Source organism: Salmo salar, chromosome ssa05, assembly GCF_905237065.1.
Source record: "Salmo salar chromosome ssa05, Ssal_v3.1, whole genome shotgun sequence".
Taxonomy (NCBI): Eukaryota; Metazoa; Chordata; class Actinopteri; order Salmoniformes; family Salmonidae; genus Salmo; species Salmo salar.
Window position 1 is genome coordinate 14,470,674 of NC_059446.1, and position 19,175 is coordinate 14,489,848.

The following is a 19,175-nucleotide window of genomic DNA, read 5'->3' on the forward strand; positions in this document are numbered from 1 at the left end:
AGAGTTAGAAGATGTAACTTTCTCCCATCGGAAGTCATTATCTGGAAGTTCATTTCCATTTCGTTAAAATGCATCAAATTTTGCTGCCATTTAAATGTCCTAGTCCACGAAGGTGTAATAGTCCATCATAACCAGCGGTAGATAATGTATTGTCTGTAGGCCATTTTCAATCAGCATTCTAACCATGACCTCCATTCTGCTGGCGTAATATGAAGCCATTTTCATCTTAATTTAACAGATGGAGATTTTCTGTTTGAATGAAGCAGCAACCAGTATTATCTCTCTCTTTCACCTTTTTTCTTTATATGTCTCAACCCCCCCTCTATTTATCCTCTTGCTTGTTCTCTATGGCCATTTTATGGGTCAGTATATCTAGGTCTGGACTGACAGAATACAGATGTTCATTAAAATGTGATAATTTGGAATCTTGGACAGATGCACGGCCTCGATATTAACTGATTTATTTTTACAATATCCTTCCCTCCATCCCTCCATCTCTTCATTCCTCCATCTCTCCATCTCTCCATCCCTCCATCTGTCCATCCCTCCATCTCTTCATCTCCATCTCTCCATCCCTCCATCTATCCATCTCTCCATCCCTCCATCTCGCCATCCCTCCATCTCTCCATCCCTTCATCCTTCCATCTCTCCGTCCTTCCATCTCTCCATGTCTCCATTGCCTTCACTCTAGTTACATGCTCTTGGCCCACTTTCCCATACTGAAATAGCTGGTTGCCCCAGTTCAGTCAGACCGCTACATACATACAGTACAAACTGATTTCCCTTTTCTTTAGGGGGGAATTTCTCATTCTACAGTGAGTGACAGGGGCCTTTATCGGTTTGTTTTGCTTCGGTTTTGTTCTGTATGCTCTTTATGTTAATGTGTATATATGCCATGCCCTGCTGTTAATAAGACTTCAGAATGATCTGGCTCAGCCAAGGCTTCATACTTATATTCAAAATCAAATCAAATCAAATCAAATTTATTTTTATATAGCCCTTCGTACATCAGCTGATATTCTCAAAGTGCTGTACAGAAACCCAGCCTAAAACCCCAAACAGCAAGCAAAGCATGTGAAAGAAGCACGGTGGCTAGGAAAAACTCCCTAGGAAAAACTCCCTAGAAAGGCCAAAAACCTAGGAAGAAAACTAGAGAGGAACCAGGCTATGAGGGGTGGCCAGTCCTCTTCTGGCTGTGCAGGGTGGATATTATAACAGAACATGGTCAAAATGTTAAAATGTTAAAGTGTTCATAAATGACCAGCATGGTCAAATAATAATAATCATAGTAGTTGTCGAGGGTGCAACAAGCACGTCCGGTGAACAGGTCAGGGTTCCATAGCCGCAGGCAGAACAGTTGAAACTGGAGCAGCAGCACGGCCAGGTGGACTGGGGACAGCAAGGAGTCATCATACCAGGTAGTCCTGAGGCATGGTCCTAGGGCTCAGGTCCTCCGAGAGAAAGACAGAAAGAGAGAAAGAGAGAATTAGAGAGAGCATATTTAAATACACACAGGACACCGGATAAGACAAGAGAAATACTCCAGATGTAACAGACTGACCCTAGCCCCCCGACACATAAACTACTGCAGCATAAATACTGGAGGCTGAGACAGGAGGGATCAGAAGACACTGTGGCCCCATCCGATGATACCCCGGACAGGGCCAAACAGGCAGGATATAACCCCACCCACTTTGCCAAAGCACAGCCCCCACACCACTAGAGGGATGTCTCCAACCACCAACTTACCGTCCTAAGACAAGGCCGAGTATAGCCCAAAACGATCTCCGCCATGGCACAACCCAAGGGGGGGGGGGCGCCAACCCAGACAGGAAGACCACGTCAGTGACTCAACCCAGTCAAGTGACGCACCCCTCCCATGGACGGCATGGAAGAACACCAGTAGGCCAGTGACTCAGCCACTGTAAAAGGGTTAGAGGCAGAGAATCCCAGTGGAAAGAGGGGAACCGGCAAGGCAGAGACAGCAAGGGCGGTTCGTTGCTCCAGCCTTTCCGTTCCTCTTCACACTCCTGGGCCAGACTATACTTAATCATAGGACCTACTGAAGAGATAAGTCTTCAGTAAAGACTTAAAGGTTGAGACTGAGTCTGCGTCTCTCACATTGGTAGGCAGACCATTCCATAAAAATGGAGCTCTATAGGAGAAAGCCCTACCTCCAGCCGTTTGCTTAGAAATTCTAGGGACAATTAGGAGGCCTGCGTCTTGTGACCGTAGCGTACGTGTAGGTATGTACGGCAGGACCAAATCGGAAAGATAAGTAGGAGCAAGCCCATGTAATGCTTTGTAGGTTAGCAGTAAAACCTTGAAATCAGCCCTTGCCTTAACAGGAAGCCAGTGTAGGGAGGCTAGCACTGGAGTAATATGATCAAATTTTTTGGTTCTAGTCAGGATTCTAGCAGCCGTATTTAGCACTAACTGAAGTTTATTTAGTGCTTTATCCGGGTAGCCGGAAAGTAGAGCATTGCAGTAGTCCAGCCTAGAAGTAACAAAAGCATGGATTAATTTTTCTGCGTCATTTTTGGACAGAAAATTTCTGATTTTTGCAATGTTACGTAGATGGAAAAAAGCTGTCCTTGAAACAGTCTTGATATGTTCTTCAAAAGAGAGATCAGGGTCCAGAGTAACGCCGAGGTCCTTCAGAGTTTTATTTGAGACGACTGTACAACCATCCAGATTAATTGTCAGATTCAACAGAAGATCTCTTTGTTTCTTGGGACCTAGAACAAGCATCTCTGTTTTGTCCGAGTTTAAAAGTAGAAAGTTTGCAGCCATCCACTTCTTTATGTCTGAAACACAGGCTTCTAGCGAGGGCAATTTTGGGGCTTCACCATGTTTCATTGAAATGTACAGCTGTGTGTCGTCCGCATAGCAGTGAAATTTAACATTATGTTTTCGAATGACATCCCCAAGAGGTAAAATATATAGTGAAAACAATAGTGGTCCTAAAACGGAACCTTGAGGAACACCGAAATTTACAATTGATTTGTCAGAGGACAAACCATTCACAGAGACAAACTGATATCTTTCCGACAGATAAGATCTAAACCAGGCCAGAACTTGTCCACGTAGACCAATTTGGGTTGCCAATCTCTCCAAAAGAATGTGGTGATCGATGGTATCAAAAGCGGCACTAAGATCTAGGAGCACGAGGACAGATGCAGAGCCTCGGTCTGACGTCATTAAAAGGTCATTTACCACCTTCACAAGTGCAGTCTCAGTGCTATGATGGGGTCTAAAACCAGACTGAAGCGTTTCGTATACATTGTTTGTCTTCAGGAAGGCAGTGAGTTGCTGTGCAACAGCTTTTTTCAAAAATTTTTGAGAGGAATGGAAGATTCGATATAGGCCGATAGTTTTTTATAATTTCTGGGTCAAGATTCGGCTTTTTCAAGAGAGGCTTTATTACTGCCACTTTTAGTGAGCTTGGTACACATCCGGTGGATAGAGAGCCGTTTATTATGTTCAACATAGGAGGGCCAAGCACAGGAAGCAGCTCTTTCAGTAGTTTAGTTGGAATAGGGTCCAGTATGCAGCTTGAGGGTTTGGAGGCCATGATTATTTTCATCATTGCGTCAAGGGATATAGTACTAAAACACTTTAGTATCTCCCTTGATCCTAGGTCCTGGCAGAGTTGTGCAGACTCAGGACAATGGAGCTTTGGAGGAATACCCAGATTTAAAGAGGAGTCTGTAATTTGCTTTCTAATGATCATGATCTTTTCCTCAAAGAAGTTCATAAATTTATTACTGCTGAAGTGAAAGCCATCCTCCATTTGCGAAGGCTGCTTTTTAGTTAGCTTTGCGACAGTATCAAAAAGAAATTTCGGATTGTTCTTATTTTCCTCAATTAAGTTGGAAAAATAGGATGATCGAGCAGCAGTAAGGGCTCTTCGATACTGCACGGTACTGTCTTTCCAAGCTAGTCGGAAGACTTCCAGTTTGGTGTGGCACCATTTCCATTCCAATTTTCTGGAAGCTTGCTTCAGAGTTCGTGTATTTTCTGTATACCAGGGAGCTAGTTTCTTATGACAGATGTTTTTAGTTTTTAGGGGTGCAACTGCATCTAGGGTATTGCGCAAGGTTAAATTGAGTTCCTCGGTTAGGTGGTTAACTGATTTTTGTCCTCTGACGTCCTTGGGTAGGCAGAGGCAGTCTGGAAGGGCATCAAGGAATCTTTGGGTTGTCTGAGAATTTATAGCACGACTTTTAATGCTCCTTGGTTGGGGTCTGAGCAGATTATTTGTTGCAATTGCAAACGTAATAAAATGGTGGTCCGATAGTCCAGGATTATGAGGAAAAACATTTAGATCCACAACATTTATTCCATGGGACAAAACTAGGTCCAGAGTATGACTGTGGCAGTGAGTAGGTCCAGAGACATGTTGGACAAAACCCACTGAGTCGATGATGGCTCCGAAAGCCTTTTGGAGTGGGTCTGTGGACTTTTCCATGTGAATGTTAAAGTCACCAAAAATTAGAATATTATCTGCTATGACTACAAGATCCGATAGGAATTCAGGGAACTCAGTGAGGAACACTGCATATGGCCCAGGAGGCCTATAAACAGTAGCTATAAAAAGTGAGTGAGTAGGCTGCATAGATTTCATGACTAGAAGCTCAAAAGACAAACGTCATTGTTGTTTTTTTTTTTGTAAATTGAAATTTGCTATCGTAAATGTTAGCAACACCTCCGCCTTTGCCGGATGCACGGGGGGTATGGTCACTAATGTAACCAGGGGGTGAGGCCTCATTTAACACAGTAAATTCATCAGGCTTAAGCCATGTTTCAGTCAGGCCAATCACATCAAGATTATTATCAGTGATTAGTTCATTGACTATAACTGCCTTGGAAGTGAGGGATCTAACATTAACCTGTTGGGTCTAGGGGGCAGCATTTGCACGTCTGGATAAAAAAAATGTACCCGATTTAATCTGGTTACTAATCCTACCCAGTAACTAGAATATGCATATACTTATTATATATGGATAGAAAACACTCTAAAGTTTCCAAAACTGTTTGAATGGTGTCTGTGAGTATAACAGAACTCATTTGGCAGGCAAAACCCTGAGACATTTTCTGACAGGAAGTGGATACCTGATGTGTTGTATTGACTTTAAACCTATCCCATTGAAAAACACAGGGGTTTAGGAATATTTTGGCACTTCCTATTGCTTCCACTAGATGTCACCAGCCTTTACAAAGTGTTTTGAGTCTTCTGGAGGGAGATCTGACCGAACAAGAGCCATGGAACGGTGATGTCCCATTAGACACCTGGCGCGCTACTTCATGTTGGGTACCCTCGTTCCAATACGTTATAAAAGGCTATGCATTCGTCCACCTTGAATATTATTCATGTTCTGGTTAAAAAAGGCCCTAATGATTTATGCTATACAACGTTTGACATGTTTGAACGAACGGAAATATATTTTTTCCCCTCGTTCATGACGAGAAGTCCGGCTGGCTTACATCATGTGCTAACGAGACGGAGATTTTTGGACATAAATGATGAGCTTTTTTGAACAAAACTACATTCGTTATGGACCTGTGATACCTGGAAGTGACATCTGATGAAGAGAATCAAAGGTAATGGATTATTTACATAGTATTTTCGATTTTAGATCTCCCCAACATGACGTCTAGTCTGTATCGCAACGCGTATTTTTCTGGGCACAGTGCTCAGATTATTGCAAAGTGTGATTTCCCAGTAAGGTTATTTTTAAATCTGGCAAGTTGATTGCGTTCAAAAGATGTAAATCTATAATTCTTTAAATGACAATATAATATTTTACCAATGTTTTCTAATTTTAATTATTTAATTTGTGACGCTGACTTGACTGCCGGTTATTGGAGGGAAACGATTTCCTCAACATCAATGCCATAGTAAAACGCTGTTTTTGTATATAAATATGAACTTGATAGAACTAAAAATGCATGCATTGTCTAACATAATGTCCTAGGAGTGTCATCTGATGGAGATTGTAAAAGGTTAGTGTATCATTTTAGCTGGTTTTATGGTTTTGGTGACCCTGTCTTTGACTTGACAAAACATTACACACAACTCTTGTAAATGTACTGTCCTAACATACTCTAAATTTATGCTTTCGCCGTAAAACCTTTTTGAAATCGTAAAACGTGGTTAGATTAAGGAGATGTTTATCTTTCAAATGGTGTAACATAGTTGTATTTTTGAAAAATTTGAATTTTGACATTTATTTGGATTCAAATTTGCCGCTCTTGAAATGCACCTGCTGTTGATGGAGTGCACCACAGGTGGCACGCTAGCGTCCCACCTAGCCCCAAGAGGTTAAGTAACCCAATTTTGAGATGTGAGGTATCACAATCTCTTTCAATAATGGCAGGAATGGAGGAGGTCTTTATACTAGTGAGATTGCTAAAGCGAACACCGCCATTTTAAATTTTGCCCAACCTAGATCGAGGCACAGACACGGTCTCAATGGGGAAAGCTGAGCTGACTACGCTGACTGTGCTAGTGGCAGACTCCACTAAGCTGGCAGGCTGGCTAACAGCCTGCTGCCTGGCATCAAGATGATGATGAACTGGTATTATAAAAGACTATGTGTTTGCAGTTATTGAAAGAGTGGATGTTTGGAGAATAAACAAAAACACTAGTAACATCCAACAAATAGATCATTTATTACTCCAATAGAAATGTCATCAGAACATTTCATAAATACCACAGGACATTAGAACATGGGTCCTTAGCCCAACCAAAACAGTGACAAAATCTTGCACAAAATATCTTGAAAATAAACATATAGTAAACATTGAACTGATACAGCACTTCCATTCAGACCACACAGCAAGTTCACTTACAGATACAGGTAGGCCTATTCGATGTATGAAGTGTGATTGTGACATCTAAACTGTCTCTAATTGCACCCTATTGCCTGTGTAGTGCACTACATTTGAAGAGAACCCTATGGGCCCTGTAAGGAATAGGGTGCCATTTGGGATGCAATTTAGGAGTATTTAGTCTGTGGTAGCATAAACATTGATGACTAGACACTGGCATAGGTACACAGTTATGTACACTAAAACAACAACAAATAAAACAGCTTCTATTACCTAAACAGCCATCACTAGCTGTCCTGCAGGGGATGCACACTCACTGACACAAGCTATCACACCCCTCATGCTCACAAAACACATACACTCACACACTCATGCATACAAACAGCCACCGCTGCTGTCCAGTGTCGTAAATACATTGAACCACTGGACGTTTCCCGTTTCACATTGAGTATTTAAATACTGTATTCCCGACATAGCTCATTCTGATATTTCTACTACTGTACTTTGTATTTTGTTACACTGTTTATACAAACCACATATTTATTTATACACTGGATTCTTGACATAGCTCAGTAATATCAGTAGTGTATAGTACCTTGGTAAAAATACTTTAAAGTATTACTTAAAAGTTGCTTTTGGGGGTATCTATACTTTATTCTATTTTTGACAACTTTTTCTTTACTACATTCCTAAAGAAAATAATGTACTTTTTACTCCATACATTTTCCCTGACACACAAAAGTACTCGTTACATTTTTTTATGCTTAGCAGGACATACATTTTTTTCAATTCATGCATTTATCAAGAGAACATCCCTGGTCATCCCTGGTGCCTATGATCTGGCTGATTCACTAAACACACATGCCTTGTTTGTAAATGATGTCTGAGTGTTGGAGTGTGCCCCTAGCTAACTGTACATTTTAAAAACAAGAAAATGGTGCTGTCTGGTTTGCTTAATATAAGGAATTTGAAATTATTTATACTTTTATTTTTACTTTTGATACTTTAGTATATTTTACCAATTACATTTACTTTTGATACTGAAGTATATTTAAAACCATATACTTTTAGACTTTTAGCAGTATTTTAATTTAATGAGTGACTTTCAGTTTTACTTGAGTTATTTTCAATTAAGGTACAGTATCTTTACTTTTACTCAAATATGACAATTTGGTACTTTTTCAACCACTGACTAATATACAGTATGTACTGCTGCGCATCGCATATCATTCTTAGTATATCATTCTTAGTATATCATTCTTAGTATATCCTCCGGTGTATATACGTATAGATTGCATCTAGATTACTTAAACAGGGCAATGTGGGTTGTTAATTGACCTGACATTCTTGATATCTTTTTTTGTTACATTTTTTTAAATGTTTTATTATTATTTGTGTACTTGTTTGACATTTTACTGCATTGTTAGGAACTAGTAATGTACGTAAGCATTTCATAACATCCGCTAAACTGTGGACATGAACTATTCACCTTGATTTGATTAGTACCGTAGTGGAACCTGATTCACCAACTTAGCAGTAGTTAAGTGTATAATGTCTAGCAGTTCGTGTCGGTAGAAGTGTGTGTGTGTGTGTGTGTGTGTGTGTGTGTGTGTATGTGTGGGTGGTCCTAATGCCCCCCCTACCCACCCCCCACCCCTGCATGGTCCTAGGCTGAACGCTGCAGAGTCAGCTAGTTGGTTCTAGAATCATTGCACATAATGACATCGTCTCTCTCTCTCTGTTTGGCTGTCTAGAGACACACATTTTATACTACACCACCTTATTCAGGAAACACACACAGGGCCGGCCCTAGGCATAAGAAATATAGGCAACCAGTTTTTTGGGAACTCAGTCAGGGTCTCAGGTTAATGTTGAGCGTTAGAACAGTACAATAAACAAGGTGTAATTTCGAAATTTGGTTGTGCATCCAGAGTTTTTGTGTAGAACTGCAGGAAATGTGCTGTAAAATTGCACATTTATCTCTCCACCCAATGTCTCGAGGTGCAGCAAACGTGTTCAATAAAATAATTCTACATTTTCTCTATGCCCCACTGGCAAAATGTGTAGAATTGCAGTTAATTAAATTACAAAAATCTCTCCACTGTCAAGAGGGGGGCCACTAAAATGTTTTGCCCGTGAGGTGGAAGAGGCCCAAAAGGCTAGGGCCGGCCCTGCAAGCATGCACACATGTGCACCCACACACACATACACCATGATGAACTTTGACACACACAGAACCAAGGTGCAGGGAGAGGTCATGACCAGGAGGGAGCAGTGTAGATGTCCAGGAGAGGACTAGGAGGGAGCAGTGTAGATGTCCAGGAGAGGACTAGGAGGGAGCAGAGTAGATGTCCAGGAGAGGACCAGGGGGACCAGAGTAGATGTCCAGGAGAGGACTAGGAGGGAGCAGAGTAGATGTCCAGGAGAGGACTAGGAGGGAGCAGAGTAGATGTCCAGGAGAGGACTAGGAGGGAGCAGAGTAGATGTCCAGGAGAGGACCAAGGGGACCAGAGTAGATGTCCAGGAGAGGACTAGGAGGGAGCAGTGTAGATGTCCAGGAGAGGACCAAGGGGACCAGAGTAGATGTCCAGGAGAGGACTAGGAGGGAGCAGTGTAGAGAGAGGACTAGGAGGGAGCAGAGTAGATGTCCAGGAGAGGACCAAGGGGACCAGAGTAGATGTCCAGGAGAGGACTAGGCGGGAGCAGTGTAGATGTCCAGGAGAGGACCAAGGGGACCAGAGTAGATGTCCAGGAGAGGACTAGGAGGGAGCAGTGTAGATGTCCAGGAGAGGACCAAGGGGACCAGAGTAGATGTCCAGGAGAGGACCAAGGGGACCAGAGTAGATGTCCAGGAGAGGACTAGGAGGGAGCAGTGTAGATGTCCAGGAGAGGACCAAGGGGACCAGAGTAGATGTCCAGGAGAGGACTAGGAGGGAGCAGTGTAGATGTCCAGGAGAGGACCAAGGGGACCAGAGTAGATGTCCAGGAGAGGACTAGGAGGGAGCAGTGTAGATGTCCAGGAGAGGACCAAGGGGACCAGAGTAGATGTCCAGGAGAGGACTAGGAGGGAGCAGATTAGATGTCCAGGAGAGGACTAGGAGGGAGCAGAGTAGATGTCCAGGAGAGGACTAGGAGGGAGCAGAGTAGATGTCCAGGAGAGGACCAGGGGGAGCAGAGTAGATGTCCAGGAGAGGACTAGGAGGGAGCAGAGTAGATGACCAGGAGAGGACCAGGGGGAGCAGAGTAGATGTCCAGGAGAGGACTAGGAGGGAGCAGAGTAGATGACCAGGAGAGATCAGTGTAGATGTCCGGTTTATGCTAGATGTTCCTCTTTAGAAGCTTTTCTTTTTTTCCTTTTTTGACACAAAAGACCACAGCATTAAAGAAACGGCACTGAAATGTCCAATACACACAAACAAACACAGAGCACACATGCAGGCTTTTACAGGGGAATGCATACCCTCTGCATTTGCATTTATTCAAATGTGGGTTCTTTATGTCCAAGTCTAAAACCATGTTTTCTTTTCAATGTGTGTGTCTTTTCTGTATAATTTTCAGTTTTTGTAGGCTGCTGCTGCAAAAGTAGGGAGATGGTTACTAGATTTGCACATTCAACATGACAATGAACATTGAAATAATGAATACTTTTTATCATTTATTTATGAATAAAAAAACAAAGTCCAATAAAAAACGGTATTTATTTTCTATCACACATTGACCCATATTGACTTATTTTTTGTGCTGCAGGGCTTTTGACAACAATTGGTGCCGGCCAAAGCTACAGGACAAAGAGATTCATCCAAAAGAACAAGGTTCACAGTTTCAACACCATTAGTTGACGACACTTGAGACGGAAAGCCACGACACACAGGCCACTAAAACTGTTTTAGACAAGTCAAAAAAATCCTGGCCAACAGTAGCTACATTTAGCGTGGTGCTACTATTGTCATAGCACACTGTTGATCACAAGACTGTTTACAGCTAGGGGAAGTGGTCGGGGCTATGTCTTAAACAGCTAGGGGAAGTGGTTAGGGCTATGTCAAAAACAATGCCTTTGCTAAAATTTGCCTACTCTCTCCTTTCGCATCTGCAGTGTGATCAAGCTGTAGATCATAGAGCTGCCTGGCTGATCAGAGGAAGGGGTGTTACATCCAAAACAACACCTCTAATAAATGTTGTTTTGCCTCTCTTCAAGTGGCTGACTCATACCCCTATGCACTATATTGTGCACTACTGTTGACAGAAGCCGATAGTGAACATACACCATACAGTATGGCACTGGTCAAAAGTACTTCCCTTATGGTGAGTAAACTCATGTATCATTTAGGACACAGCCACCGACACTTGAGGAGTGTGGGGAATAGATGTGCCATTAGAGACTTGAGCCCTGTGTTCCTCCTGCTAACGGTCTGGCAGACTGGGGGAACGTTACACATCCTAATCTTGAGATTGCTCCTTGCCTGCAGCTGTTGTTTAGAAGGGAGGGGGTCGTCTGATTCCCCGGCTAAACAGCAGAGATAATGGATTTATCCCCTGTTTATCGGCCTGGACAGGACTCAGCCCTGCAACAACACAGGAATTTCCAGAGAGAGAGAGAGAGAGAGAGAGAGAGAGAGAGAGAGAGACGTCATCAACATCTGTAGAACCAGGTCAGTGTCTTGTTAGATCATTGCGCAGATTTCCTGAACGATCCAGACTTCCGTTTACTTTGGAAAAACTCTGGAAAACTTCACTGAGATCCAAAGACCCACCAGCGATCACATCCTGATTAGAAACATCTCAATCTCATCTCAGTCCACCTGTTGTCTCATTCATATTTACTGGTTGACCGCATAGGACCCTGGTCAAAAGTAGTGCACTAGATAGGGAATAGTGTGTAATTTCCGACGCAGCCTGCCTAGGTCCTGTAAGCAGCACCTCTAGGGCAGGAGACAGGGACACTGTTATCTCTGGCCTGGTTCCACAGACTGTTTGTTATTCCATGGAGTCAGTCTGTACCCTTCCCTCCAATCACTGAGGAAACTATTGACTCTGCTCTCAGTAAACCAGGCTACTTCACAGAACGACAACGACAGATCCAGTCAACAAACCGCAGACCAACCACTGACTTCTGCTAGCAACACCGGGAGACCTGGGAGAGGAAATGGACTACTGTGTAGAAGGGTAAAGATAGAGCAGATAGTTGACGAGAGGTGACGGAAGGGCTGATGTGACACTGGGGTCAGATCAATAAGGCTTGGGAAAGTGTGGCACAGCACCGATTATCAATTGATTATCATGTCGATGAATGCAAAAGCCTTGTGTGTCCAACCCTACACATAAAGACGTATAGTACACCAGAGATAAGGCATATGGTGCTGCCTAGAGGTACTCCAACCTCAAGACTGTAGTGCCCAAATCACACAGGCTTTGAAAAGTTATTGAAGCCACTAAAGTCATAACTTACGACCGCTATTTTGCAACAACATCAAACAATAACCATATTTGTGACTCATATCATTGACTTATCAAAAGGAATCGCACAGCACAAGACAATTCTGTTTCTCAACAGGCACCCTGAGGCAAGTGTTCGTTTCCCCCAACTCTCTACATCAAAGCTATTGTAAATATTCTATGAATGTAATACCTCCGATAATATCTGAAAACTCCCCCTTAATTAACTAGCAATAAATATTAATGTGGAGAGAAGGAAGCTGTGTCTTCTGAAGAGAACATTGCCAGCATGTTTGAGAAGGGAGGTTTTGAGAAGGGAGATTTGAGAAGGGAGGTTTTGAGAAGGGAGATTTGAGAAGGGAGATTTTGAGGAGTGAGGTTTTGAGGAGTGAGGTTTTGAGAAGGGAGTTTTTGAGGAGTGAGGTTTTGAGGAGTGAGGTTTTGAGGAGTGAGGTTTTGAGAAGGGAGGTTTTGAGAAGGGAGGTTTTGAGAAGGGAGGTTTTGAGGAGTGAGGTTTGGAGAAGGGAGAATTTGAGGAGTGAGAATTTTGAGAAGTGAGGTGTTGAGGAGTGAAGTTTTCAGGAGTGAGATTTTGAGAAGGGAGGTTTTGAGAAGGGAGGTTTGGGGAGTGAGAATTTGAGGAGTGAGGTTTTGAGAAGGGAGGTTTTGAGAAGGGAGGTTTTGAGATGGGAGGTTTTGAGGAGTGAAGTTTTGAGGAGTGAAGTTTTGAGGAGTGAAGTTTTGAGAAGGGAGATTTTGAGGAGTGAGGTTTTGAGAAGGGAGATTTTGAGAAGGGAGGTTTTGAGGAGTGAAGTTTTGAGGAGTGAGATTTTGAGAAGGGAGGTTTTGAGACGGGAGGTTTATGGAGTGAGGTTTTGAGGAGTGAGGTTTTGAGAAGGGAGATTTTGAGGAGTGAGGTTTAGAGGAGTGAGGTTTTGAAGAGTGAGGTTTTGAGGAGGGAGGTTTTGAGAAGGGAGGTTTTGAGGAGTGAGGTTTGAGGAGTGAGGTTTTGAGGAGTGAGGTTTTGAGAAAGGAGGTTTTGAGAAGGGAGGTTTTGAGAAGGGAGGTTTTGAGAAGGGAGATTTTGAGGAGTGAGGTTTTGAGAAGTGAGGTTTTGATAAGGGAGGTTTTGAGGAGTGAGGTTTTGAGGAGTGAGAATTTTGAGAAGAGAGGTTTTGAGAAGGGAGATTTGAGAAGGGAGGTTTTGAGAAGGGAGGTTTGGGGAGTGAGGTTTGCGGAGTGAGGTTTTGAGAAGGGAGGTTTTGAGAAGGGAGGTTTTGAGAAGGGAGATTTGAGAAGGGAGGTTTTGAGAAGGGAGATTTTGAGGAGTCAGGTTTGGAGAAGGGAGAATTTGAGGAGTGAGATTTTGAGAAGTGAGATGTTGAGGAGTGAAGTTTTGAGGAGTGAGATTTTGAGAAGGGAAGTTTTGAGACGGGAGTATTTGAGAAGGGAGGTTTTGAGGAGTGAGGTTTAGAGGAGTGAAGTTTTCAAGAGTGAAGTTTTCAAGAGTGAGGTTTTGAGAAGGGAGGTTTTGAGAAGGGAGGTTTTGAGGCGTGAGGTTTTGAGGCGTGAGGTTTTGAGGAGTGAAGTTTTGAGAAGGGAGGTTTTGAGGAGTGAGGTTTTGAGGAGTGAGGTTTTGACAGGGGTTGAGGAGTGAGGTTTTGAGAAGTGAGGTTTTGAGAAGGGAGGTTTTGAGATGTGAGGTTTTGAGGTGTGAGGTTTTGAGAAGGGAGATTTTGAGAAGAGAGGTTTTGAGGAGTGAGGTTTTGAGAAGGGAGGTTTTGAGATGGGAGAATTTGAGAAGGGAGGTTTTGAGGAGTGAGGTTTTGAGAAGGGAGGATTTGACAAGGGATGTTTTGAGATGGGAGGTTTTGAGAAGGGAGGTTTTGAGAAGGGAGGTTTTGAGGAGTGAGGTTTTGAGGAGTGAGGTTTCGACAGGTTCTACCACACCTGTCACCATTCCCCTGGGTCATTCTCATATCTCACGAAGCCAGAGGAATTATGAGCAGAAAAGAACTCTGTTCTCTAAAGATGTTGGCTGTTTTTTTTTGTCATTTTTTGCACTGTGTTTTTATCTGCATGAATTCCACTGATGTTGAAAAATGTTTATATCTTGTGTGAAACTCAAGAAAATGGTTAATGGGAAAACAAATGGAACATGGTCCATGTGTGTCTCAGCAGTAAAGTGTCTCTCTCTCTCTCTCTAAATATTCATAATAATATATGCCATTCAGCAGACGCTTTTATCAAAAAGCGGCTTACAGTCAAGTGTTCATACATTTCACTTTCATTTCACGCACCAGCGAGAATCGAACCCATCACATGTTTTGTGTTGTCCACCCTCTAAGGAGATGCTATAGTCATGAAGAGTATTACAATTAAAACAATCTTGTGGAGTTATGAGCCAGTCTGGTTTCTGTGTTCAGTGAATCAATGTGACAGATATAGATAAAACATGGTAAGAAAATAAAGACATCTCAATTGACACGGTGAGGTAGATGGAACAATCTACATGATCTCTCTCTAAATGAACATATCAAAACATAGTGATCTACTTATCAAACCAACTGGTAAAAAAGAACCAAATTCCTCTCCTGACCTAAATCTAACAAGTCCCACTCATGTTATCCACTCACCATTCACCCTCTATCCATCCATCCAGTCTTATCTCAGTGACTTGGTGAAGTGACAATGGCCGATGGCAGTGAAATATGTCTGTCTGTTCCAAAGATCAAAGGTGAGGGGTTAAAGTACAGTCGTTAACCCTTTACTGCAGTTCCCGTTCGGGTCCGTTCTGTCTGCAGCTCCACGCCCACCGGCCTCTCCCCTCCCCGAGCACCCATCTGCAGCTGGGTCACTGTCCTCCCTGTCCTCTGAGCTCCCTTTACTCCTCCCTCCCTGCTGCTCACTCTGCCAGCTGTGCGCACTGTACACGTATCCATTAGTAGGCCCTATGTTGGGGAACCGGACCTTCTTGATGCACAGAATCTCCTTGAATGCGTATCTGAACTCAGGGCTCCTGCAGTAGATCAAGGGGTTGAATGCAGAGTTGGCGTAACCGATCCAGTTGAGTATCCTCAAGGCGAGTCCGATGTCCCCTACCTTCCAGATGGCTTCCACCACGTTGAGGACGAAGAAGGGTAGCCAGCACAGCGTGAAGATCCCCATGATGATCCCGAGGGTCTTCAGGGCCTTGTGTTCCCGCAGGCAGAACTTGGTCTTCCTGAAGCCTCCTCCAACTCCTCGGCTCTCGTTGTTACTCTCCACCCCTCCTCCTCCTCCTCCTCCTCCTCCTCCTGCCATGTTGTTGTTATGGGCGTGGAAGCGCCCCTCGCTGCGATCAATCTTGCGTAGTTGCTGCTTGGCCTCCTGAAACACGCGGCTGTAGACAAACACCATGACGACTAAAGGGATGTAGAAGGAGATGATGGAGGAGGTGATGGCGTAGGCTGTGTTGGTGTTGAAGTCACAGCAGTTGCTGTTCTGGATGCAGGCCTTCGCCTTCGCGTCGTCACTGATCCACCACTTCATGTGGATGGGTAAGAAGGAGATGAGTCCAGCGATCACCCACACCAGCAGGACCACCACGCGCGCCTTACACTTGGTCAGCAGAGACTGGTAGCGGAACGGAGAGGTTATGGCCAGGTAACGGTCCAGCGCTATCACGCAGAGCGTCTCGATGCTGGCCGTCACACACAACACGTCAGTGGCGGTCCAGAACTCACACCAGAAGCTGCCAAAGTGCCAGGTGTTGAAGATGATGTAACAGGCGCCGAACGGCACCACGATGAGACCCATGACCAGGTCGGCACAGGCCAGAGAGGTGATGAAGCAGTTGGTGATGTTCTGCAGTCTCTGGAACCGGTAGATGGCTATGATGACGAGGATGTTGCCGAACACGATGCCTACGACCAGCAGTGACATCAACATGCCTAGGAGGACCATTTCCACCTCGCTGTAACCGGGCTCGCCGCCAGCCGCCTCGGCCCATGATGTGTTAGCTGACTCGGTGACGTTGAGGGAAGGCACAGGGGGGGTGGGGCTGCCCATGGTCTAGAGGTAGGAGATGGAGAGAAGGAGAGATAGAGAGAGATGGGTAAAAACAAGAAGAAGCAGGTGAAGTAACAAAAAGACAGAGACAGAGAGAAAGAGGGAGAGAAAGAGAGAGAAAGAGAAAGTGAGAGAGAGAGAGAGAGAGAGAGAGAGAGAATGATGACGTGATATGAGAGTGAGGGTAAAAACAGATGAATGCACATCGAGAGAGGGAAAGACAGAGAGAGGTGAGGGAGAAAACAGAGGCAGTGAGTGAATGAGAGTGAGAGAGAGAGAGAGAGAGAGAGAGAGAGAGAGAGAGAGAGAGAGAGAGAGAGAGAGAGAGAGAGAGAGAGAGAGAGCAAGTGAGAGAGAGAGAGCAAGTGAGAGAGAGAGAGCAAGTGAGAGAGCGAGAAACAGCGTGAGGTGCTAAGAACATGCTAAACAGTCTAAAACAATGGGTAACTTGAGTGAAATAACTCCCATGACAACAGCAGACAAAAACAAACAAACAAACAAACACTACATGTACAAACCTCCACAGGTTGTGGTCCCTGTCCTGGCCTCCCATAAACGTTGTCATAAAAGTCTTCTTCGGGTTCGGGTAGTTCCTCAGTGTCTAGTTTCCCACATTATTCAGTCAGCTCCCCCTCTATTTCACTATTTCACTCGCTCTCTCTGTCTCTGTCTCTCTCTCTTATTACTGTGTCTCACTCTCTCCCCCACACAGTCAGCTTGCCGTGCAGTGTTTCTGCTAATGTCGCTCCCAAGCTGTCTGTCAGAGCCCTTATAAGTTTCAGCGATGACATCATAGCATGGCCTCAGCCAATCAGATGCCTAGCCTGACCGGAGAGCTGAAGGCTGCAGTGAGGTGAGTTTGAACAGAGGGAGAGAGAGAGGGAGGGAGAAAATAATGCATGCATAGCAGAATATGGACTATGTCTACTAATTATCAACATCAAGAAGAGTGCTGTTAAAATCCACATCCACCTAAAGGAAAGTGATGCCTAAACCTTCACAAGACTCAAGGAGCATAGCCTTGCTATTGAGAAAGGCTGCCGTAGGCAGACCTGGCTCTCAAGAGAAGACAGGATATCTGGCCACTGCCCACAGAATGAGGAAGCCGAGCTGTACTTTCTAACTACCTGCCAAATGTACAACCATCTGAGAGACACATACAGTGTGGTCCAGAAGTATTGGGACAGTGACTCATTTTTTGTTGTTTTGGCTCTGTACTCCAGCAATGATACAATGACTGAGGTTAAAGTGCAGACTGTCAGCTTTATTTTGACAGTATTTTCGGGTGAACCGTTTAGAAATTACAGCACTTTTTGTACATAGTTCCCACATTTTAGGGGACCAAAAGTATTGGGACAAATTCCCTTATATGTGTATTAAAGTAGTCCAATGTTATTAAGTATTTGGTCTCATATTCTTGGCACAAAATCCCTACATGGCGCTTGTGACTCTAAACATTTGTTGGATGCATTTGCTGTTTGTTTTGGATGTGTTTATTTTGTGATTATTTTGTGCCCAATAGAAATGAGTTGTATATAGTGTATTCTGTCATTTTGGAGTCACTTTTATTGTAAATAACGATAGAATATGTTTCTAAACACTTCTACATTAATGTGGATGCTGCCATGATCATAGATAATCCTGAATGAATTGTGAATAATGATGAGTGAGAAAGTTAGACACACAAATATCATACCCCTCCCCAAAAGAAGCTAACCTCCCCTGTTATTGTATTGGTGAGAGGCTAGCATCTCTTGGGGGTATGATATTTGTGCATCTGTAACTTTCGACACTCATCATTACTCATTATTCATTCAGGATTATACACTGAACACATGTTTTTATTTATTTATTTATACTATTGCTCCTATTTTAATAAAATATGACGCCATAATTTGTGGCATTGAGAAAGCTTTACTGTTTCCTGCTGGGTAGTGTTAATAGCCAGGCTAATGCAGTACGTTACATACTGCCATGACTGTCCTGTGAGGATCCGAATGGATGACTTCAACCAGACCCTCTCTCACCCATAGAGGGGGGAAGGAGGGAACTGGTGGGGGGTTGACAGCTCACACCCCATTGTAAATCAAGGAGAGAACATCCCTCTCTGATGTTCACACAGGAATGTGCCTTTGTTTCACAGACGTTTTCCCGCTGAAACTCTAACACGTTCTAAAGTGAATACTGGAACAATATTTCTAACATAGAATCGGGGGAATGGTCAGCGGCGATCTAAATAATAATAATGTCATTTCGGTTGTTATTTTGTGATGTCATTAAAAATGCCATAAAGGAAATACTGTAACTTGAATAGTATAGCCACTACATGTACGAAGTCTCCATCCTCTACGTTGTGCATGAAATATGAAAATGATGAAAGTGTTTTTGTTAAGAGAGGGATGTGATCTTTGAAACTATAAGAGGAAATTATTTCTGTAACTTTGTACAAGTGAGTAGTCACTGCCCCTCGAGTGAGGTCAGAGAACATGTCAGCCTCTATTGAATGAACTGTATAAAGCAGTGGGTTAAGAATTAACATATCATACCAGAGAGGTGTTGAGCTGCAGCTCACATCCAAAGTGGTTTGAACTCTGAAATCTCAGCACAATAACGTCACCTCCTGAACAATCACTGATACGGCTGATTAGCTGTCCTAAGTAAAGTACATAGAAAAACGAATTTAAGTGGGACCATTCTACTTCTCTCTTCAAGCCATCGTATTCTACCACTCTCATCACCACTGAGAACCATCGACACGGCTGGCAGGCTATCTTCAAAGAATCATCTTCCAGAGCGAGTGGAAGCAGAGGGAGCTCTGTAGTTCTATTCTGGACTACACGGCGGGTAAGCAGATGCCG

General features: G+C 43.6%; 1 protein-coding gene across 2 annotated transcripts; it reads right to left on the reverse strand.

The window, feature by feature from the left end:
* Positions 1-6,651: 6,651 nt before the first annotated feature.
* LOC106604332 (beta-2 adrenergic receptor) lies at positions 6,652-17,053 on the reverse strand. Of its 2 annotated transcripts, XR_001328653.2 has the most exons (3): positions 16,836-17,053; positions 14,904-16,320; positions 6,652-11,396 (listed from the first exon to the last, which is right to left on the reverse strand). XR_001328653.2 is itself a non-coding variant. In XM_014198869.2 (2 exons), exon 2 carries the CDS (start codon positions 16,315-16,317, stop codon positions 15,013-15,015), a length of 1,305 nt encoding a protein of 434 aa, XP_014054344.1. In that variant the 5' UTR covers positions 16,318-16,320; positions 16,836-17,053; the 3' UTR covers positions 6,652-15,012. The 2 variants fall into 2 exon arrangements, 1 of the variants encoding a protein (XP_014054344.1); XM_014198869.2 differs by having other exon boundaries at positions 6,652-16,320.
* Positions 17,054-19,175: the final 2,122 nt, after the last annotated feature.

Excerpts from the sequence above, each read along its gene's own strand:
- LOC106604332 (XM_014198869.2), bottom strand. The coding sequence starts at position 16,317 with ATGGGCAGCCCCACCCCCCCTGTGCCTTCCCTCAACGTCACCGAGTCA.